This window comes from Chenopodium quinoa, unplaced genomic scaffold, assembly GCF_001683475.1.
Source record: "Chenopodium quinoa cultivar QQ74 unplaced genomic scaffold, ASM168347v1, whole genome shotgun sequence".
Lineage (NCBI taxonomy): Eukaryota > Viridiplantae > Streptophyta > Magnoliopsida > Caryophyllales > Amaranthaceae > Chenopodium > Chenopodium quinoa.
The window spans coordinates 2,059,499-2,083,410 of NW_018743021.1; the positions used below are offsets into that span (position 1 = coordinate 2,059,499).

At 35.5% G+C, this 23,912-nt stretch overlaps 2 protein-coding genes across 2 annotated transcripts; one reads left to right on the plus strand and one right to left on the minus strand.

Moving 5' to 3' along the window:
* Positions 1 to 641: 641 nt before the first annotated feature.
* LOC110730038 (protein N-lysine methyltransferase METTL21A-like) lies at positions 642 to 1,346 on the minus strand. The gene has a single exon (XM_021909818.1). The coding sequence runs from the start codon at positions 1,344 to 1,346 to the stop codon at positions 642 to 644; it is 705 nt and encodes a 234-aa protein (XP_021765510.1).
* Positions 1,347 to 3,842: 2,496 nt separating this feature from the next.
* Positions 3,843 to 23,463, plus strand: LOC110730253. Its single transcript, XM_021910039.1, has 23 exons — positions 3,843 to 3,996; positions 4,648 to 5,505; positions 6,394 to 6,506; positions 6,942 to 7,150; positions 8,189 to 8,308; positions 9,508 to 9,633; positions 9,714 to 9,839; positions 12,024 to 12,079; positions 12,185 to 12,284; positions 13,023 to 13,140; positions 13,896 to 14,105; positions 14,225 to 14,549; positions 16,169 to 16,262; positions 17,143 to 17,251; positions 17,360 to 17,631; positions 17,718 to 17,845; positions 20,109 to 20,343; positions 20,580 to 20,768; positions 20,845 to 21,131; positions 21,792 to 21,999; positions 22,113 to 22,352; positions 22,602 to 22,687; positions 22,848 to 23,463. The coding sequence occupies exons 2-23, from the start codon at positions 4,676 to 4,678 to the stop codon at positions 22,999 to 23,001; spliced, it is 4,335 nt and encodes a 1,444-aa protein (XP_021765731.1). The 5' UTR covers positions 3,843 to 3,996; positions 4,648 to 4,675; the 3' UTR covers positions 23,002 to 23,463.
* The last annotated feature ends 449 nt before the right edge of the window (positions 23,464 to 23,912 follow it).

Below are 23,912 nucleotides of genomic sequence, written 5' to 3' on the forward strand. Positions count from 1 at the left end.
ATTTATTTATTTATTTTTCTTTTGGTGTGCTTAGTAGATTTTATTGCTTTCTTAGGTTAGTTTTATTGCTTTCAAAAATAAAAAAAAAATCCAAAAATATATTCCAATGAATTGTAAATCATGTTTCCCTGTGGAGATCGACCCTACTTCCCTATCTACTTTAGTTAGAGGATTTAGGTATTTACTTTTGATTAGGGGATACGACTTTACCCTGTCATCGGGGGATAACTCAAGTGGTTAGAGCTTCCCTCCCAATTCTAAAAGATCCTGGGATTGATTCTCATCCTCGCCCTTGTGGCTCTGTAAACACCTAAAAAACAACCAAACACCAGAATCCACATACGACAAGCAAAACATGGTTCAACATAAGACATGTATATTAACTTTGGAACATAATATCCATCATGCAATCGTCCTTAACATACGTCTTATACCAGCATTCATTTTCTCATATGCTTTGCACAAAATGGTAAGAAATTATTGTAAGAAAAAACTTTTTTTCTTTACAAGAAGAAAAAACATTTTGTACTTATAAATATAGTCATTTAATTAATTCTTGAAAGGTTTTAAAAAATAATTAATTCTTGAAAGGAAATTTTTTTTTATTTTTTTTTGAAAAATGTATTTTAAGGTAACATTTTCTATTTTGGAGGTGTTATAAGATAAACAGCGAATTCATTTGTGCTGTTAGTCTCCAATAACCAACTTGAACCACGTTGACTCGCCAACTCGGTCACCTCAAACCCATGACTCGCCAACTCGAGTAAGCACTCAGCCGTCGACTCCCTAACCTCGCTAGCCGCCCATATAACCGTACCACCCCGGCACACCATCATCAACGTCTTCGCCAATGGTCCCATCAAAGACGGGTCATACAACACGTCCGACATCAACACCACGTCAACCCCACAACCCAACTCACTGAGTTGACTCGGTAACTCGTCCGATCCCCACACAAGCTCGGCCACCTTGACTCGGCCATCGTCCATCCCATTGACCACCACATTGTCCCACAACCCGGGTATTAGCGGGGCAAGATCGGTTAGTATAACGTTACGAGCACCGAGCCGGCTCGCTGTCAATCCAGGCAGGCCCGTGCCAGCACCAAGCTCCAGCACGGTCTTGCCGTGCAGGCTAAACAACCCAAAGTTATCATTATTATGAGTTGAGATATGATCTGATAAAACAAGGGCTGAGTCCCAGAGCCATGAGCCGGTCATGGCTCGACCGGTGAGCGAGTCACAAACATGGTTAAGTTCATGGATGACGATGTTATGGTGCGTGATTGTATTTGTAGCTGCTCCTGTTGTCCCTACATGTATTTCTCGAAGGTACGACTGCGACATTTGTTTTTGGAGTAATCAGGAAATTTCGTGAGCTTAAAATGGTCAGAGCATGTAATATAATGTCAGAGTGGTTGTTGTCAAATAAAAAAAGGCAGAGTATTTGTTGTATATTCTTGTCAGTTGTCACCTTATCCTAAACATTATGAAGTACCTTTTTTTATCCAAAATAGTGGCTTTCACGTTCGTATCATTGGACGTTTTAAGGGAATGAATAGCGAGTTCAATATCAAAGCACTACAACATGCTCAGACTCACTGTAATTCGTCAAATAGATTATTATTGTTGTATTTTTAAATGTCAAAAAAGTAAAGGAACACTCGGGCTTTAATTAGATAAGATAACTAAAAGTGTAAATGTTAAATTGAAATGAACATTATTTATACCGATTGATATGTGATTTTGACATGCGTTCTCAAATTAACGTATTTTATGTGCGTTTGACCACACTATGTGAGCAAGGGTGTTAATCAAGCGAGTTGATCAAGAGCTGAGGGGTGCTCAACTCGACTCGAAAACTTTTAATAAGTGCTCAGCTCGTGCTCGTTAAAGTTTCTAGCCAATAAATCTTGCTCGACTCGTGCTCGTTAAAGTTTCACTTGAGTCGAGTAGCTCACGATCAACTCGTTAATGTTTTTGACCCTTATAAAATTATAGGCCTTTATTTGTTTCGTTCACTTTGTATATATTTTTTTTCATATATTTTTGAGAATTTACTTTTTTTTAATATTATATTAATTAACTCTTATTATGTGTCAAATTTGTTTAAACATGGTAACTTTGTTTGTAAATTCTATTTTAATAAGATGTATTATCGAGTTGCTCACGAGCTTATCGAGACGAGTTAGATTGTTAGAGCTTGCTCAACTCATGCTCGTTAATTTAACATTTCGAGTCGAGTCATTTTGACCTAGCTTAGCTTTGACCGAATTGAAATCGAGTTGCTCCACTCGATTAAATTAGCACCCCTACATGTTTATTTTATTTTATTTTATTTTTTAATAGAAACTAGGCTATCAAATATTATTCCAATAAGAGATTATCCAAGAGTACTCAAATATTATTCCAATAAGAGATTATCCAAGAGTACATAAGGGGATATTTCATGAGGACCACGATTCATCCATAATTGCTCAACCCCAAATGGAATGAGACTAGCTAATTAAATGGTGTGTGACAAAATTGCCTTCAATTCCCTCTTGTGTAGTACCGCTACATGTGACTGCTTGTAAAAGAACATTATTAATCCTTATTACAATGACCGAGTAATCCTCGTAATACTGACCGAGTAACCTTTGTAACACTAACTGAATAACCCTTATTACACTAACAAAGTATAAATTGAGATGACTTTAACAACATCCCACATAATTGTATTTTCTTTACATATCATTCACAATAGATGCTTAAAAAGAGTTCGTGAATAGTTAAAAAAATAAGCATGGTGCAATATTTGTAGAATAAACCAAGTATAATACTCCGTAATTGAAATTGAAACGTTGTTTGTGTGCCCTAAATAGTTGTCCATCTTAATTATTAGAGAGGCTGCGCCTGATTTTTGCAATATATGGTCTATTAAGAGGCTGCACTATTTATGTTGATCCTCTCTTGGAATTTGCAGTGTTTGAGCAAATACTTGCTGGGCAGTGGAGATGTTGAGCCCTTAGATCTAAAGTTGTTATTTTTTGTGAATATTGTTTTTGAATGCCCAGTTCTATATATATTATTGTTATGTAATCTCCATACATAAGTGTAAGTGGAACAAATTGAGAGAACCCCTTGATTTAAGCACACCAAGTCTGATCTTTACATCTTATCATTTTAAGCATTCCTATGTTGTACAATAATTCTTTTCCCATTAGAACTAACTTGGATTGTCATTCAAAATCAAAATCAAAATCAAAAGTCTTATATCCAACAACATAAAAAAGTTATAGTATTAAAAGAACATGAAATTAGGAAGACAGTCCATACACAAATATTTATAAGCAGTGTGGCCAATAGGGGTTACTTCGTTAATGTAATAACCTGTCAGGGGTTACTTGATCGGTGTTAAAGGGTTACTTTGCCAATGTTATAGAATTAATTAATCAGTATCATATGGGTTATTCGGTCAGTGTTACAGGGGTTACTCTGTCAACATTATAGGGGTTACTTTGTTTATTTATAAGGGACCACACGATACGGCTGACCACATACAAAACGGACTGCATTTAGTAAAACAACATAAAAAGTAGCCAACAAATAAAATCCTATTTTAATTAATCAAAAATCAATACTCGTATGATTTAAATTACTCTCGGATAAGATATTCTGGATCGAAAATGACAACAAGGTCAACAAACAATGATAAAAACAGCAGTCAATATCACCAAAAACTCAAAATAAGGAGAACGTCTAAATCTGACGTAGTAGTAGGTTGGAGTTAGACACGAAAAGCGTTACTATCTATCTTACTACTCACTACTCACTACTCACTATATATATTGTTGTCCAATACTCTTTTTGGCATTTTCCCTTTTTTATTTTTTTTAAATACAATTATATTTTCATACTGAAAAAGCCACCTTCTTCATAATTTCACCTGAATTATTCGTCTCTTCCGATCATCTCATTTTCCAGAATTTCGTCTTTCTCTTTCTTTTTAACTCTGGTACGTTGCTTTCTCAATTCTGCTTTTTAAATTTTTATTTTATTATTTTGAAGAGAATTTCATAATTATTTGTCGTTTTTTTTTTTGGTTGATTGTTGGAATTTTGAGCGTTTTTTGAGTTTTGTAATGAGAATTTCGAAAGGGTTTATAATTTAGTGAAAAGGGTTTAATTATTTTTTATGATTTTTGGTTTATTTCTGACATGAATTAAGTGTTATTTTGGTGATGAGATGTTGAATCCATTTTGAATTATGTTAAATCACTTGCATGCATTTATTGGGAGATTTTTCTGTTTGATAAATTTCGAAAATTTAGGGTTTGTATCTTATTAAATCTAATGTTTGAGTGAAATTATGATGATATTATAGTGTTCTTGTCTATAGATGGTATTTGGAGCCTAGGAATGACTTGAGATTATGCATTCAAGGATTCTGTAAATTTGGGTGTGAAATAGTTTTAAATTAAATCCCATTAAATATCCATAGACATTCACCTATGAATAATGTTTAGGTGTGTTATTACCAGTTTGATGGGTAAATGCAGGAAATTGAGTATGGCCAAATTAACCTTGCAAATAACCAAACATACTTGCCTTAGGTCAATTTTGATATTTTCGGCGATATCTTAAACACATTTTCTGCTTGTATGCAGGAAATTTCGGTGGTACTCTGTGTAGTGGATGCGGATGCCTCCTCTGTTTTCTCATTGGTATCTGTATTCCAGTCTTTTCTTGGCACTGCTTTTATTTTTTACATTTAGTGGTGTTTGTGGCTGGTATATAGGCGGGGAAAATGATTTTGAAGTTTCGTTTGGCAACAGCTCTATACCGATTCTAAATGATCTTTTGGAAAATAGAGTTCATGAATATGTTGACCAAACTTCAGTTGATTTGGTATCTTGTGAGGACCTTGAAGGAGTTGGGTCCTTCAATACTACTTGCTTGCTTAACTCAAATGTACACTTGAATTCAAGTATATATGCTTTTGGTATTGGAAACTTGGAGATACTACCTCATGTTTTAATTGTATGCCCCACAGAAGGATGTTCCATAAGCTTCAATGTATCTGGGAAGGTGAAAGTTGGACCTAATGCTGCTATTATTGCTGGTTCAGTTTTTATATCTGCCCGTAGCTTGAGCATTGGCCAGAATTCTACTGTAAATACTACATCACTCAGTGGAGGACCACCCTCACAAACTAGTGGCACCCCTGTTGGATATGCGGGAGCTGGGGGAGGGCATGGAGGCCGGGGTGCTTCTTGTGAGTATCTAGGTGCTTGGGGTGGAGATGTATATTCATGGTCTGATGTATCCGATCCATGGAGCTATGGGAGCAAAGGAAGTGGTAGATCTGCCCAAAATCCCTTTGGAGGGAATGGTGGAGGACGTGTAAAACTAATAGTAGAAAACGAGTTGTACTTAAATGGGTCTGTACTTGCTGAAGGTGGTGATGGAGGAGCAAGTGGGGGTGGAGGTTCTGGTGGGAGCATCTACATAATTGCTTATAAGCTGTGAGTACATTCTGAAGGGACTCTATCGTTCATATGATGTTCTGTGTTTTATTTTTAGGGCCATACTACATTTTTATCTTGATAATTGAATACTGAACCTAGTGCCCAATGTGTTCATAGCCATGCAATTTATGTATACTTGAAATGTAGATGCTACTTCTCCAACCGAGGTTTATGCTATGGATATGTTCTTCTGTTGAATGAATCATATAGAGGATAGAAACCACACAGACAAAAAAAAAATCCTAGTGTTGGACCACCCCTTTTAATTGGAAGTTCATAGGCAATTGACTGCACAATGGAAGGCTTTGAATCACCTATCTGTATATCCCATGCCTCAAAAGGCCAATCATAAATCTTGTGTGGGGAGGGGAGAGGGGGGGGGGGAGTCAGTTTCATCTGCAAGTTCGCTTACTAGTCCTAGACTACTCCCTCAGTTCATAGTTATATGCAAAAGATTTCACTGGGTTATATTAATAACTGTTGCAACAATGATCAATGACATAGAATCGATCAATGTGCATCTCGCTGCTAGTGGAGTCTAATGAAGTCAAGCTTGCCCCAAGTTTACCTCTCACAACCACAGCTTTCAGAGCTTCTATATAATACCTGTATAGTTTCCAATGTGAACAACTCTGGACGTGCTGCCAGATGTATTTCTGTAGGAAGTTTAGCATATATTTGTGGCCAAACTTGGTTTAGGTTTGTATGCATATACACTTGTATTACCATTTTTTTTGTTCTCCTGAGGAGAAAATTGTACTCTGCATTATTTTCTTGATGAGTTCCTATATTGCCTGTGTTGAACTTTTCAATAATACCCTCACCCCCTTGCCTCTTCCAGTTCTGTGGTGGTATTTTTTAATCAATTTAACTGCTTGCGTTTAGGAATGGTCTTGGTACTATCAGTGCAGCTGGTGGAAGAGGATGGGGAGGCGGCGGCGGCGGAAGAATTTCACTTCGTTGCTACAGTGTACAAGATGTTAAAGTTACTGTGCATGGTTAGTGTTGGTCACTTTATCCTTCTTACTTGAAGAAACTGCAAAGTACTTGATTAAGTGCGAAATGTTTCTTGGTTCAATTCTGTTTATAAATTATTCTAGCTGGCATTCATTACATATATGTATTGGCTTGCTTTCCACTAATATTCAATTTTCTAACATCTAACACTTAATTAATCAAGTTCATTTTTGTGGACTATCTCAATTCGAAAAGTAGCTAGATGCTAAAATCAAGAGATGTTGAGAAATCCTTAATATGAATTATTAGTTTATTATTAATCATCTTAAGACAAATAGATCATTCCTAATGTCTATCAGATTTATATGTCTATTTATTATTATGTACTCTTTATCATATATGCAATATGAATTTTTGTGATAGATATGTTGGTAGAGAAGCTGGAAGATAAATTTTTTTGACCTCTGCTATGGCAGGTGGTTTAAGTACTGGGTGTCCTGATAATGCTGGAGCAGCAGGAACTTATTTTGATGCTACTCTTCTCATTTTAAGAGTTAGCAATGACAATATGAGCACAGAAACTGAAACTCCTCTTCTGGATTTTTCTCTTACTCCATTATGGTCCAAAGTCTTTATAGAAAACAGCGCAAAAGTGTTGGTCCCACTCTTGTGGACCAGAGTTCAGGTATTACCTTTTTTCTATCATATATCCAATTATTAATTCTGGTCCCACTCTTGTGATCCAGAGTTAAGATATTTTCACTAAGCATGCAATTGAAACTGCACTAGTGGCTCTTGGTCAACTATAGTTTGTTTCCTTACTTATGAAGGGCCAGGAAGAGAAGTCTGGCTTATTAAGTTTGACATTTGCTTGTGGAAATTTGTCCTCTTAAATCAAACTAATATTACGATGCATATATTAGATGGACGTCTCTGCAGTAAGATAATTTATTTGTCAGCAGAAATCAAGTCCTTTTAGTTTTCCTTTGTCATCATAATTGACATTGTTCAATGCTCAATGCGCTTTAGCAGCCCATCAAATTCTTCTATCATAAGTTCTCACCCTCCTTGAGTAACCATTACAAACTCCTATACTGTGTTTAGTATTTTCATGGGAAAGAACATTCCAAAAAAAACTCGTCCCCCTTAGTGTAACGTTCTTAAAAACCGGAGGGGGTATCACTTGTTCCTTTTCAAATAATAAAAAAAAAAAATTAATATCTTGTAGAAGATATCTAAGTATTTCCAATCTCAATTCTAAATTTCTTATTACCTCACCCTTTTTTCATTTTTTATTCACTCATTCAATATATCATCTTTATTAGTGTAGATTACTTAGGGTTATTGATGTAGCCATTACAGCTCTCTAAGCCTCTTCAAGATCGAGCTCCATATTGAGATTGCTGTTTGCTAAATTTACATATCAACTTGACTAAATGGCCTATGATATTTGTATGCAATGTCCGGATGTCCCTCAAAATTCCCATGTAACTACCTGGCTTCATGTTTTGTCCTATGAGAGAAAGGTGGGCAATAACTTCGTAAATAACTTGAGTTTGGTCTTGTTGTTTTTACAACAAGGTGTTTTTGCTGGTTGTAATTGAGAAAAAAAATAAAAAATTCATTGGACCTTATATCTCCAAAGCATTAATCATTAGTAAGTTCCAATATACTGCTGTCTACTTGTGTAATTACTGAAGGCTATTTGTTCTTCATTGTTTAGCTGAGCGGACAATTAAGTGTGCTTAGCAAGAGTAGTATCAACTTTGGGTTGATGGATCGTCCTGTCTCAGAGTTTGAGATTGTTGCTGAAGAACTACTCATGAGTGACTCCGAAATACAGGTATGGAGGCTAGAATGCACATTTATTTTCACCATGTTATTTTATATAATTCTTGTAGTCTAATTGTATTATTCCCTGAAGGTTTGCTCAACAGAATTTTCTGAGTACTTTTTATATGCGCTGGTTGCAATATTACTGTCTTTTTACTCTTAGTAGTACTGATAGTACTTTGTTTTTCTTCTTGATTATTTGGGGTTTGTGGTGCATACACTTTTTATAAAAAATCTGTTTCATATTTCGATTGATTGTGAGGTGACTAATTCATATTTATATCATTAGCTGCACCTCATCGGCTCACACAGTCCGCATTCTAATTTTCATCAACTACAAATTTTGTTGTTAATGTTGTTGCCTTTACAACAAGGGTTTGCTATTTATTAGGAATACGTATTAGGCTTTCTTTTAATAAGCATCCAATTATCCAACTATTTGGGTCCGATTTTTGTGTGAAAAATTTCTTATAGGTTTTGGAAACTTCAAATATTTTACGAGTGATTCGGGGGGCATAATTATTTTAATCCTAGCCTTCCTTTTTGTGAAGTCAACACTCCCTTGTTTTTGTTGTTTTTGTAAAGTAAAAATGAGGCATATGAGTATAATAAAAAGATATCAAAAGGGTTTCGCTCGCTCACCCGGATAATTAAACTCAAGCCCTCGCGTTATCATGTAGCAATGTATCTGCAATATAAAGATTTCAAGTATTGTGTAGAACCTAAAACTTGACTCCAGTTACGCACCCCCTTGGTTTGCTTTTGTTATTATTTTATTATACCTACGATGAAGGATTTAAAGTATAAGAGGCAACATAATCATTCTAATTGGATACTGGAGACTTGTAGAGTATGGATATAACACGTTACTTCATTTAAGTCAATGTGTCTGCATTCTAGGGTTGTTGCTTACAGTTGTTTACATATGCTCCATTTTCCAAAGTATAGTTCCTAAATATTTTATTAGATCCCATCAATGTCTTCCATTAAAACTTCAATATGTAATGACTCACGATGGACATCAATAATAGTCTAATAGATCTAGTGCTTAGTTGTATGGTAAATTGTTTCTCCTTTTATTATGTTTTTTTGCACAATAAAATCAGACTTTAAATAATTATTATTCATGACTTTCTTGTGCTAAGAATCAAGACTTACATTGCCATCTTCATTTTGGCTGATTCGGAGTTTTCTGTCATGTGAGTGAAGGTCCATGGTTCTCTGCGAGTGATTGTCAAAATGTTACTTATGTGGAACTCTGAGATCCAAATTGATGGCGGCAAAGCTGTTGTCACAACCTCAGTCCTTGAAGTGAGAAATCTTGCTGTCTTAAGGGTATCAATCTTTCTATTCTCTTATCCTATGACTTTTGTTTTTCATCACTAGTCAGGCTAGTTACCCATTGTTCCATGCAGGAACATTCTGTTATAAGTTCAAACACAAATTTGGCACTATTTGGTCAAGGGCTGTTGAAGCTGACTGGTCATGGTGACTTAATCAAAAGTCAGCGGCTGTTGCTGTCACAGTTTTATAACATCACTGTAAGGAGTTACTTTTTTCAGCATAGGTTCCCACAAGGTTTCTTTTGTGTTTCAGTGAGCAACTTATTCATTGTAGTATTTGTGGCGCTTTCTCCTTTACTCACCTCATGCTGATGAATGTGATGATTGATCTTATACGGATATGTTAACATGTTTTTCATGGCTTGCTTAGTTTATTGTTTGTGGATGTCTTTACTACATGTTTTTCATGGCTTGCTTAGTTTATTGTTTGTGGATGTCTTTACTCCTTTGCAAAAGCTTTGATTACATAAATTTTAGGAACATTCCTCTTTTAAATTCAATCATTCTGTTTTCCTCAATTCCACGTTTGTCTTCCTGATTTCAGTACACGTAGTCAAAGTTGGACTAGAAGGATAATTGAGCCCTTCATCTCCAATTTCTTTTTTGCCCCCATCATTCTATTTATTTTTTCAGGTGCTTAATTAATTCTTTTACTCTGTTGCCTCAAGCTCTTCTAGTATTCTTATACTACACATGTGATGGCCTAATGGGATGCTTTTGGAACTGCCTTTTTTGCAAATAATTTCAGATTTCACTCTCTATTCTGTTAGCCGACCTCGAATCATTTTGGGACTAAGGCTTTGTGGTTGTTGTTCTATCTTATAGAATGATAAGTATCAAAAGTGATTCAACATGTGGCAGAGCAATTTGCAAATGAAAATAGATAACTCGTTCAACAACTGTGCTGTAGATTTTGCAACTTAGGGCGTGTTCAGCATTGACTTAGTTGAAACTTTGAGCGTTTGGCAATGTAGTGGTTGGTGTAGCTTTTGGTGGTAGAGGTAGCTTTTATTAAAAGCTAATATTATAAGCTTTTGAAAATTTGAAGTAGTAGTTGATAATTTAGTATATGTAACAGCTAGTTAACAACTTCTTATCAAATATCATTTAATGTCCTCTGGAATGTCCCTTTAGCGTATTTGATTGTTGCTATGATTGCCTCCATGATGAATTGATGAAACACGTTTACTGTATGGACAAGTCTGATTTGGCCTTGTTGAAGGAAACTTTTATCCATTTATATATGTATGCTTATATATGCATATAGTCACATACACATACATGGTATCAAGATGTCTGCGATAAGAATTACTCTGCTGTCAAGATTTTTGTACATTTACTATATTAGCAGAGTGATAAGAATTACTCTGTTTTACTATGCACGGTTTTGGCATCATAGTTAGGACTGAGGAGGAATTTTAAGTTGGATTATAACTTGAAATGAGGCTTAGCTTCAACAGTTTTTTTTTTTTTTTTTTTATGTGGCTAATGAGGCCATTGATTCTTCTATAAAGTTCAGTTTTGTAGCACAGACATTGCAAAAACTTCTCACTTTCTATTGATTTTAAATTTGTTGGAGTGTAACATGTCTTTGTTTTATGTGCTCACTATTGAATCTTAAAGGAACATATTGTTTAGTCTCCATGTCTAAAAGAACAAGGGTTTCTCTTTATCTAATTAGAGTGTGTATGCCTCTCTGGCATCGCGCCATTATTGCAATATTGAAGTATTTGGTCTGAGGAAGTGCCAGAATTTTAAAGCAAGCAGCCTCTGTTAACCTTATTTTAAGCATGAGCTGTGTCTAATTAGAGTGTGTATGCCTCTCTGGCATCGTACCATTATTGCAATATTGAAGTATTTGGTCTGAGGAAGTGCCAGAATTTTAAAGTGAGCAGCCTCTGTTAACCTTTTTTTAAGCATGAGCTGTCTTCCGTCCAGCCTCGTCACAATATGGGGCTATTGTTTGTATATCATTTTGGTTTAGTGCTGTTCAAAAGTGTCAATCTTATTCAATTGAAGAGAATCTGATGGGGATGTTGCATGAACCAAGAAATAAAATTTATCTTCAGTGGTCATGAACAAAACCCGCTCCTTCTATCAAGTGCTATACGCTCTTGTAAACCCGATTTTCTCATATCAATTTTAGCTTCTTCTATCCAGTAAGAGAATATGTTTGTACCTATTGCTAAAGTTTCAGCATTCTAATGCTGGTGAATGTTTATGCTGATTGCTACTGCTACTTGGAGAATTTAGTATCATTACTGCATTTTCTAGTCTTGTCTTTGTGTGGCTGCATCACTTCATCAACATCACCTTGTACTTTTTACTAGCTGTAGGATTTGTTTACTTGCATACTCACTGATTTCTTGTGGGCATTTGCAGCTTGGACGTGGTTCATTAGTTCAGGCACCATTGGACGATGATGCTAGTAAAACCATGTGATTGCCTTATTCTTTACTTGTTTCTGATAATTGACTACAGACTGGCAGTTGACCTTGCTTCATGATATAGTTCTTACTGCCAATTTTGAATATCTAATGCAGGGTAACAAAATCTCTCTGTGAGAATCAGATATGCCCAATGGATTTGATAAATCCACCAGATGATTGTCATATTAACAGTACCACATCCTTCTCACTACAAGTAAGAGGAATTGTACATCTGTTTCGTAGTTGTATGAGAAAATCAATATGACTTCTTTTTCAGTTTTTGTCACTAGGAAATGCTTCCTAAATCTTCATCTCCTTCTACTGACTGCTTTATCCTCTGTCTAATACTGTACAGAAAGTAGTAAAGTTTACTTTTACCATTTTCTCCCACATATTTGTTTTTTTTACCCCTGTTTTCCCAATTTCAAGTAACTATGGATATTTCTGTAAATCACCTTGTAAGTTTTACTCTTACCAGGGTTCAGCATTTTATATTAATATCATATTATCATATAATAAGTGACATTTAACAATTTGATGGTCAAAATATTGCCTCAAGCTCTCTGATCTCTCCTCTGAAATGTTATAACCTCACTTATCCGATTATCCTCTCCTTAGATTCTCTCTATTTTTATTTTTTGCTGCTGAGAATGTTTCTTTGAAGCTATTTATGGTTTTACCTTGCTATCCTCTTCTTTCACACACGCCAAGTGGAAATACTAGGATTCTGAGTATGAGCAGTGTAAGTAAGTAATTTAGAGGATTGCTAGATACCCTAGATTTGTGCTACTGCTATACCATTTAGAGCATTACCACTACTACGGTGGTCCTTCTCGACAGAATCATATCTTAATATGTTACATAATAATTCAGTACAATTGACTTCTACAGTCTCTTGGAGCTGGTGATATGGGCAGGCAACATTTATCTACTGCATATTTCTATGTGGCAGATATGCCGTGTTGAAGACATTCTTGTTGATGGTCTTGTAAAAGGAAGTATAATCCACTTTCATAGGGCGAGGACAATTGTTGTGAGTGCTGATGGGATGATAACTGCATCGGAACTGGGTAATAAAGTACTTCCATAATTTTTAGTTTTTTTTTTTCTTTTTAAACTTGTTAGGCTCCGTTCACTTCACCTTATTTTTACTGAATTGAAATTATTTTTTACTGAATTGAAATTAATTTTACTGAACTGAAATTATTTTTGCTGAACTGAAATTATTTTTACTGATTTTCTATTATATTTCTTCATTAAATTTACTAATTTTTACTGAACTGAAATCATTTTTGCCGAATTGAACTTATTGAATATTTTTTTTTTCAAGGTGAAGTGAACAAGGCTTTATTGCTGCAATTTCTTAAACTTTATACATGAAATTGCTTATAAACATTTTTAACATATCTAATAACTGATTAATCTGTATTATTGCATGAACTCTTGTATAAATTGGGGGATTTTATATGGTGATACATCTATAAATTAGTGTTATTGCATGAACTGTTGTATAAATTAGGCCCTATATATGCTGATACTACTTTATCTTATATGCTTTAATGCTCTTGGATGGAGCATGCACTAATCTGGTAATTCCATTTATCTTTTTGTTTACTTGTTTTGTTGCTTTATACTCTTATACATGCCTTTTTTTTTATGAGGTGGTAAAATCTGAAAATTATTGCTTTTAGGAACTCTTGCGAAAATTCATCGTGCTTCTGAATACATTGCGAATTACTTCACATTAAAGGAGTTTCCTTTTAACATCTTGTAAAAGCTTCCAAAATTAATTTCCTTGCCTCATGATTATATTATTGTTTTCCAGGTTGTCGAAAAGGTAATGGTAAGGGAAGATTCTTAGATGGTGCTGGCAGTGGTGCTGGGCATGGAGGCAAGGGAGGTTCAGGGATGTTCAATGGAACAATAAGTGAAGGTGGGAGTATATATGGCAATGCTAATCTTCCTTGTGAGCTAGGAAGTGGATCTGAGGGTCCAAATGAGTCGTATGGACATGTGGCTGGGGGTGGAATGATAGGTAAGCATAGTTCCTAATTTCCTATTACTCATTGAGAGCTTACCAGTGATTGTCCTATAAATATATCTACAAGAATAAAGCTCATTTCTGTGTTTCCCTTTGAATTTCTAAACTTTCAGTGATTGGGGCAATACAATGGCCATTACTCAGACTTGATATGTACGGATCATTAAGAACTGATGGTCAAAGTTATAGTCAAGAGATTAATAATAGCAATGGAGCTATAATTGGTGGTCTTGGTGGGGGCTCTGGTGGTACAATTCTTCTTTTTCTTCAAGAACTCGTACTTGCTGAAAAATCTAGCTTATCAGCTGCTGGTGGAAAAGGTTGTCCTCTTGGCGGCGGCGGCGGTGGTGGTGGAAGAATTCATTTTCATTGGTCTGACATTATTATTGGAGATGAATATATTCCCATTGCCGTAGTAAATGGTACCATCTACAGTGGGTATGTATAAGTTCATTATCGATACTACTTAAATTGTTCTTAGAAAATTATTTATCTGTTTTGAAGGTAAGAACAAAGAACAGAATACATTAATAATTGATATGTTAACCTCTTACTCAAAGGGAACCACTCCTAACATCTGGATTCTGGAGCAGCTCTTGATACTATTTAAATGTGATTCTATCTGACAATGAATTTGAGGGTCATGGGTCTCCCAGGCATGCTGTGATACTGGTGGTGTTGTTGGATTTTTATTTATTTATTTTTTAATACTGTGTCTCACATTTTAATCTTAGGATGCTAAACCAGTCTTTTTTTTTCTTTTTCTTATAGAAAAATCTAAAGCCGGTAGGATTTAGGGTAGTCAGTGCCGGAACTTCATTGTATTAAAATTTTAGTTTTTGTGAAGACACTGACCCAAAATTTTAGTCAAAAGAAAGCTGTAAAATTGTTTTGAAGCTTGAAGATATGAGGTGAAGAACTCGGTGGTGGAATCGGATAGTCATTGTTATAAATCGTCTATCGAAAGCTGTGATCTTTTTCTCGGATCTTGATGATGTTATGTTTGTATGCAAAGACTTTAATTTTGTTTCTTGGTCTCATGGTCTTAGGGATGGGAACTTTGTCGCCCATCACCTAGCTAGGATAGTACCTTTTGGATTCGAGCAAGTGTGGGAAAATCATTGTTCTTCCGCTATTGCTCCCTATGTATTAATGGAAGATTTGTCCAACTCTTGATTGATGGTACCACTAGCTATTCCTCTAAAAGTTTGTGTAACTCATTAAAATGGACTAAATCACGTTGACTCATTGAATTTACCTGCCTCTTACAGTTTTGCTTTTTGAATCCATTAAAACCTCTCTTTTAGTCTTTGATATTGTTGACTGTAAATTGATCAGATTTGATTACAATGAAAGAATGTATTAGAATTAGCTAGTCTGACAATACTGGGAAAACATTTTGGCCATATGTACATGTATCATCATGCATTTGGAAAAGTATTTTTCAGCTTAGTTTGATAATCAATCATAAATGGTTACATTAAGATTAAGATTTGTGCTCAACACCTCTTAAGATTTGCGCTCAACACCTCTCATGCAGTTTTTTTGTATTTCTAATCAGCATGAAGCTTACAGATTGTACATGTGATATTTTAGTTTTCACCAATTAAACTTTAGCAACTTGTAAAATTCACTCCCCTGTCTCTGAATCATTAATGGTTGATCTGTGAGAAATATAGGTGAATATGGGTCATTATCAAGTGTAGGTGTCCGACTGTGAAAAATTTTGGTTTCTTGATTGATCTATGATTATCATTTAGTTATTGTCGAGATGCCATGTCGAGAATGTTTCCATGAATAAATTCTTAAACTGCAACTGTGAACCACACTTTACTCCTGGAGCCATAAGGCCCACAGTATATGTTGTATTTATTTAGAATGGCAGCATAAGTTTTTCCGTTTAGGTGAAAGAACATCAAGGATTTTTTGTTTGTTTTGTCTCATTAAATTGCAATCTTACTACCATACTTTTGTTATAAAAATATTTACAAGCTTTATGCTGGTTTAAATTAGATGCCTCAGGTTGGTTGTATAACAACTTTACTTATTGTTAACAGAGGAGGAGCAGGGGATAGCTTAGGTTTCTATGGAGAAGAGGGCACAATCACCGGGAAAGAGTGCCCGAAGGGACTTTATGGTATATTTTGCAATGTAAGAGTTTGCTGCCTTTAAAACTTACTACTTAGATTTTAACTGTTAAGACATTGCTTTTGTGCACTGAAAGGAAGATTCTTTATTTTTTAGTGTGTCTTGCCAGTTTGTTTCTTGGGTTTCCTTCAAAGCCTTAGTGAAAGTGGTTGCTGGATGATGTCACAGTGAACCTTAAAACTTTTGTTTTTCTTATGGGGATGATTTCACCCCTCATTGATGCAGCTACAGTTTGTGAAGTCATCCGTCTTATCCCTTGACAGGGTTCAGTTTTGTAGGGTCGTGCCAGAGAAACCACTATTTGACAAGTATGAAGGCTCTAAATTCATTGCAGCACTTTCATATTCTTTGTTAAGGGATGTGGTTCAGGCTGAGAATCCAGAACATTTTCACAGTTCTTAGCAGTTAGCAGTCAATGAAGGGAGAATTCTTGACAATCCCCTTAAAATTATTCCCCTGTTCCTAATTGTTAGTTTGACTTTTCATTTTTCATCCAATCCTTTCTGTCTTACACCTTTTTTTTTTCTTTCTATTTTGTAACCTTTTGTTTACCAACTTTTCTGATATAATACTTCATTTCCTACATTTTTGTACAACACAAGCCCCCACATACAACACTATATTCTATACATTAATCCCCATACACTCTATCCTAATTTTTCTTGCATATACCCCAATTGCCACACTCTCTCTCCTTCCCTCCTAAATTTGTATGTCTACAATAAGTTTAACTAACTTATAGCTACGGAAGTAGGACAAGTATAAGATTTAGATCATGAGGGTTGCACTGATGTGATTTTTCATAATGGGCTATAAATTAACATGTGGTTGAATTATGCTAGAGACATTGTGGTGAATAGCTTTTATTTCCCTGATATTATAGGAGTGCCCTATCGGAACTTTTAAGGATATTGATGGCTCTGATGAACAGCTTTGTACTCCTTGCCCTCAAGAATCACTTCCCCACCGTGCAGAATTTATTTATGTACGAGGTAGATAAATACAGTGCAATTTTTTTACAGATATATAAATAAATCCATATTATATCTCTGTTATTTTTTCCTTTTTGGCTTTTGACTTCTGTTGAAGCAATAATGCAGGTGGGGCGAGTCAACCATCATGTCCATACAAATGTATTTCTGACAAGTACAGAATGCCCCACTGCTTTACACCCCTCGAGGAGCTGATGTATCCATTTGGCGGGCCTTGGACATTTTCCCTTCTCCTCCTATGTTGTTTGGTAATCCTAGGTCTATTGTTAAATTTGCTGCGCATCAAATTGGTTGGATCAAGCTCCGTGTGTCATAGTACGTACTCATTTGAGCAGCGCGGTTTGGATTGCCAGTATCCCCATCTTCTCTCTCTATCAGAGGTATGGTCTTGATGTCAAACTAGTTTTCTTTACCAGAGATGGATTGCTTGTATTAGTATGCGCATATAATACTTTCTTTATCCCAGGTTAAGGGACCCAATAGAGCTGAGGAAACTCAAAGCCATGTCTACAGGATGTACTTTGCTGGTCCAAACACCTTCAGGGAGCCCTGGCACCTTTCATATTCTCCTCCTGATGAAATCGTGGAGATAGTGTAAGATATTTATTCATTCTCCCTTTTTGTGAATTTATTATTGGAGTGATTGCTGCTATAATCAAAAGTAATTCCTAAAACCGCTAACTGAAATAGACCAATAAGGAAGTAGGGTTAAATCCACAGGGAAACAATGTTCTTTTATTTCTCATAGATTATTATAATCTAAATTATAAAGTACGAGTAAGAAATTTGGGAATTATACTACGGCAATAATTAAACTAGGGGAATAAGCAATAATAAAAAGATCTAGGTCAGGTTCACCAATAATTAATACTCCAGGATAAAACATAACAATCAATTATCAATGCATAAATTAATGGCTTTCGTTACGTATTATAATCACAGATTAATCTATCGGTATTAAATCGCATCTCTCGATTCTTGACGTAACAATTTATAAATTAGTTCTACTTATTGAAACTAGGCCTTAAACCTGCGCAAATCTAATTGCATAGCCTAATAACAATCAATAGGAAATTAATGAAAAACATTAACAATGAACAATAATAAATTATCCCTTCATATTAATCATGGATCCCCCAAAATCCCTAGAATTAAACTACTCGCACATAATTAAATCTAAACTAATCAAAACAATTAAATTAAGTATGATTAAAAGCAATAATGATAAAACTTAAATAAAGAAGCAAAAATAAATAAAGAACAATAATATAAAGTAAACTTAAAACAAATAAAAAGAGCCTGACTAATACTAAAATAAAACTAAAACTAAGAAAACTAACTACCTCCGTAAAACTACTACTACTCCTATTATAAAGAAGTAAAGCTAAACTAATTAGGAAACTAAGATAATCTTAATAACATAACTAAAAGTCTAAGAAGTCCAAATCCTAACAAAAGAATGACAACTCCTCCCATAAAAACCAATGCCCCCATTAATAATGGGCCTTTAAATAGAACCAAAGCCCAGTTGACAACAACATTGTTCCAAAGAAAGGAACTAGCCCCTGATAGGGCCATGGTCTATAATTCATAGCTCTTGGGCTGGTCTTCTTGGGCCTTCTTAAATTGCCTTGAGTCTTTACTCTAGTCTGTGTACTTCATGCAGGCTTTTACACTTTAATTCGGAACTTGTGTGGCTACCCTTTTGTCAAACTGAGCCCTCAATCACCGGACGAAATTACTCGAGCTTGGTCTTGTACTTCAAATATCTAGTCATGAAATACAATCCGATTCTAATGTCTTTGTAGTGGTTAATAACCTCGGGGATTGTCATAATTCTGCAAATTCCTGCAAAATAATACCAACTCTATAAAAACACTAGAAAACGTATATTAATAATAAAAATAGCTCCGCAGAGCTCAAATAAGCACAAATATGACCATGGAACAGAGAATAAAATATATATATAAAATAGACTCATCACAATTTAAATTGGCTTCTCTTCATTAAAGGCTGCTCTCGTCATTGTAGTCTCAAACAGAGTATTGACACTGAACCAAAACTGAATGTCCTGGAGCTAGGTAGAAAAGATTCCAGAATAGGGAGTTGACAACATTATTTGTGTGGTGTCTTTTTAACCAGATGAAGCCTGCATATATGAGTGCTTAATATCATGTCATCCCTAGATCTTACCTGGTTAATAAACTTATTACAATAAAAATAAATAAGTAAATTGAAGATGGCCCAACCTTCTTGACTTTTTGTATAGTTTGAATACATAGAGAAGGTAAAAAAAATAGATGGAACCAGAATATACCCAAGGATTACTAACTATGTAGATCAGATATCTGTGGTAAAGTTGATCATAGCTCTTTTATGCTTATCTTCAAGTTATTTGGGACTTGCAGTGTCTATAAATAGTGACTTAACAGGAAGATTGGTTTTATTGGAGATTGGAGGCACTATAAGGGGAGACTTTGGCTTTGTATTATTCACCTTATTATTTATTCTTTCTTAAATTAGACAGACCAGAGCAGACAAAAGTATAAAGATGACCATTCAAACAAGATAATAATTTTTGACTGGACCAGACCAGACAGTTTCATACCAGAAAGATTTAGACCAGACCAGTCAGATCTTTAGAAATTCAATCCATCTTAAATAAGTTGAAGAGAACATAGCCGTAAAACTTAGAAGAGTAGCAATGTCGATGTATGATTGATAATCCTTCTATTTGCTGAAAATTGATGGAATAGGAATTTGATAGTTTTATGTTGCTCAACCTAATTCATATAATCATATGATCCATGTCTCAGCATTTACATTACCTGATGAGCTTTTTTTACTTTTCGTCCAGGTATGAAGATGCCTTTAATAGATTCATTGATGAGATCAATTCTATTGCTGCATATGATTGGTGGGAAGGCTCTGTTCACAGTATTCTTTTAGTGCTTGCGTATCCTTGTGCTTGGTCATGGAAACAATGGCGTCGTAGAATTAAAATCCAACGTCTCCAGGATTATGTCAAGTCTGAATATGACCACTCGTGTCTACGCTCTTGCCGAGCAAGGGCATTGTACAAAGGAATGAAGGTAGTCATTACGTGTAGTTTTAAAAAAAAAAGAAAAAAATTGTCACTCTTTAGCAATTACTCGAACTCCTATGTCAACTTTTTCTTCACCTTGAAGTTTCTAATTACATGCGTTTCGGTAAATGTGTATGAGAAGGTAAACAAGGAAAGGCTTTGATTAACAAAATTTGAAATGGCTCTCTCTGTTCTCTTCTTCTCAAGGTTGTCTATGATGCGGTTATAATGGTATCAATGTAGGTTGGAGGAACACCTGATTTAATGGTTGCATTTATTGATTTCTTTCTTGGTGGTGACGAAAAGCGTGTAGATATTGTGTCAATCATACAAAAGAGGTTTCCCTTGTGCATAATTTTTGGTGGTGATGGCTGTTATATGTCTCCGTATAGTCTTCATAGTGATGCACTGTTGACCAATCTGATGGCTCAGGTGTGTCACCTTCCCCTTCCCCAATTCATTAGTGACATGTGATGCATTGTATAACCTTGACCCATATTTGTTTCAGCATGTCCCAACTTCTGTCTGGAGTCATTTGGTGGCTGGTCTAAATGCTCAGTTGAGAACAGTCCGGCATGGATTTATGCGCTCAACACTTGCTCCTGTCATTTGTTGGATTAATAGCCATGCAAATTCGCAATTAGAGTTTCATCGAGTGAGGATTGATCTTGGTTGGTTTCATGCCACTGCTTCTGGTTATAATCAACTGGGAATTTGGGTAGTGGTTGATGATTGTACAATCCACAACATGCCTTATCCTGTTTCGCCTAACATCAATGTTGACGAGTCTCTAAAGTAAGTTGCTTATTCCTATTTATTAAATTAGGTTTATGATTGATGTTCTTCAAACACTAGTAAATTCTCATGATGATTGATATATTACCTTGTTATAATGTCAATTGTCATACTTGCTATTGTGGTTAATGGCTATGATAAGGGTGCAGTACGATTTTGTTAGCCCATAAAACCTTTTTCTACAAATCGCCAATAGTAATCCGCATGATGATACCTAGATCTCAATGAAAATATTACCGTTGACTTGTGCTGTCGACTCCTTATCGGTGGTCCCTTAACGTACCCTCACCTTCTGTGTCATCTGCTTTCTGCTTTTTATGCCATTCTATCCATGTATTATATACATATTCATCCTACTAAATGAATCTCTGTTTTTACTATTCTGATTTGTCTCGATATTATGCTTGTGTATTTCTGTGAATCATTCTCTCATTTATTACTATTTCAACAATTGTTACTATCGCCCTTATCTGTCATGCTAGTTGCTACATTGCTACTGCTACTGTCTGAGGATATTATACCTTTACTGAACTACTAATAGATTTTAGCTAAGCAAATGTCAGCCTTTATCTGAACTATCCTTCCCTCTATTAAAAGTGGTCATTTGTAATTTCCTCGCGTTTATCAAATTTCTCCTTGTCTCCCTTTCATCTTTCTCAGCATAAATGGAAGAATGGAGGACAAGAGGTGCAGTCAGCTACAACAGACGCAAAGTCACATGAGCCAGGTGTTAGCTCCAAAGAGGACTGGTGGCCTAGTCAATGGATTTCTTATAAATGATGCCACACTGGGATCTCTGGAATTCAAAAGGGACATTTTCTTTCTATTTTCTCTGTTCCTGCGCAACACTAGGCCAGTTGGTTGCCAGGTTTGTTCAGTATGTTTAATTGTGTTTGTATTGGTAAATTTTTCAAACAATTCTGTAGAACTTTTACTGTAATAATGTGATTCTGATATGTTCTGTATGTTTATGCTGTTCAGGATACTTTGCAGCTGCTCATCTTGATCATCATTTTGGCTGACCTTTCTGTCACCTGCCTTACGCTTGTACACTTTTACTGGATTTCTCTTGGGAGTTTTCTTGCCATCTTGCTTATTCTTCCTTTATCTCTGCTGTCCCCCTTTCCTGCGGGCTTGAATGCACTATTCAGCAAAGGACATAGGAGGGCTTCACTGGCACGAATGTATGCATTGTGGAACGCTACATCTCTGTCAAGCATTGTAAGTTAGGGCTTAAGCCTACCTTATAACGTAACTGTTGAGAATTTTTTTTTTTTTTTTTTTTCCCTTTCAAGTTGCTGTTTATATTGACCTACCCATGGTCTCTGTAACTAGAAATGAAATCTGTGTCTGCATGGTAATCCATAAGTGAGATAAATCTGGTCGATTATAAGCCTGCCAATTCTTGGATCTAGTTCCATGGGTTTGACTACCCTTGTTTGACACTTTAACTATCTTCAATATTTGCAGGTTGTGGCTTTTCTATCGGGCATATCTTACTACACTTTTCTTTCTGTCCAGGCATCGAAAGAGAAAAATGCTGGGATTGCTAAAAGGTCGAGTTAGCGAACTTTTCCTACTCTCCTCTGTCCTTGTAACATTTTGACCAGTTAATTTAGTAATTGTTTTTCTTCTTCATTCTATTTCCTCATTTTCCCACTTTTAGTAGTTAGTAACTTAAATTTGCATTCTAAATTTCTTTCTACATGCTAACAGGGACGATGTTGCATGGTGGCTTTTGCCTTCTATTCTGCTGCTTCTAAAGAGTATTCAGGCTCGATTTGTAGATTGGCACTTGGCAAACTTGGAAATTCCCGATTCTTCTGTATATACCCCAGACCCAGACAGCTTTTGGTCCCATGAATCATAGTTTTTGATAGACCCCAATTTAGACCGAGACTTTCATGCCAATTTTATCCGGCCTTTGACTTGTAAATATGCCCAAGCTGTACAGTAGATCTGCAGAGTTGTGCAGTTTTTCATCTGCAGCTAGAGTGAAAGTAATACATCATTGATGGATTGACATTTATTTTTCAAGGGGAATCAGTGCGTTAAGCTTCTTATTTCTCCTCCAGTATACAGGATTGCCGTCTTGCCTTACTCTCTGAGTAAAATGTTAATGTGGAAGAGAGTGGCTGCTAGCACCGCAACCTATCCTGATTTTTTGATAGGTAGAAGTTTTATAGCTAAATTTGGTCCATTTAAGTGGCAACGCACAATGACTTGATTGAATTTTTTGTAGTTAACTGTGCTAGTAGATTAATACTCATTGGTACTCGTCTTTGTTACCAGTACCAACTTTTAAAAAAAATACCAAATTGAAAATTTTGTATATGAACATAGCATCACAGAATGTTCATCTTTTATTTATTTATTTTTTTTTAATTCTTGATAGCATAATTAGCATGTTCATTAAGCAATGAATATTTACTACTCATTGCATCAGGTTGGAATAAATAGTCGATACTCAATATGGGTGATTTTGAATTTTTTTAGGAATAAATAGTCGATACTCAATACCAGCAACAACTAAATATTGATTTTTATACGTAACAGGCTAACAGCTAGTCAAACCGTTAGTTTACCAAATACCTAAATTATTTATTTTCAATGCTAACAACTACCTTTAAACCTATATTTTACCGACCTATAACCATTAATTTTTTTGGGCCAATTTATAATCAAGAACAGGGCCTTCAAAATAGTTGAGATTGAGACGGCCTTGTCGATCGAGAGCCAGCCCCAGTTGATGAGGCTGATCAACGAAATTTTGTCAATCAG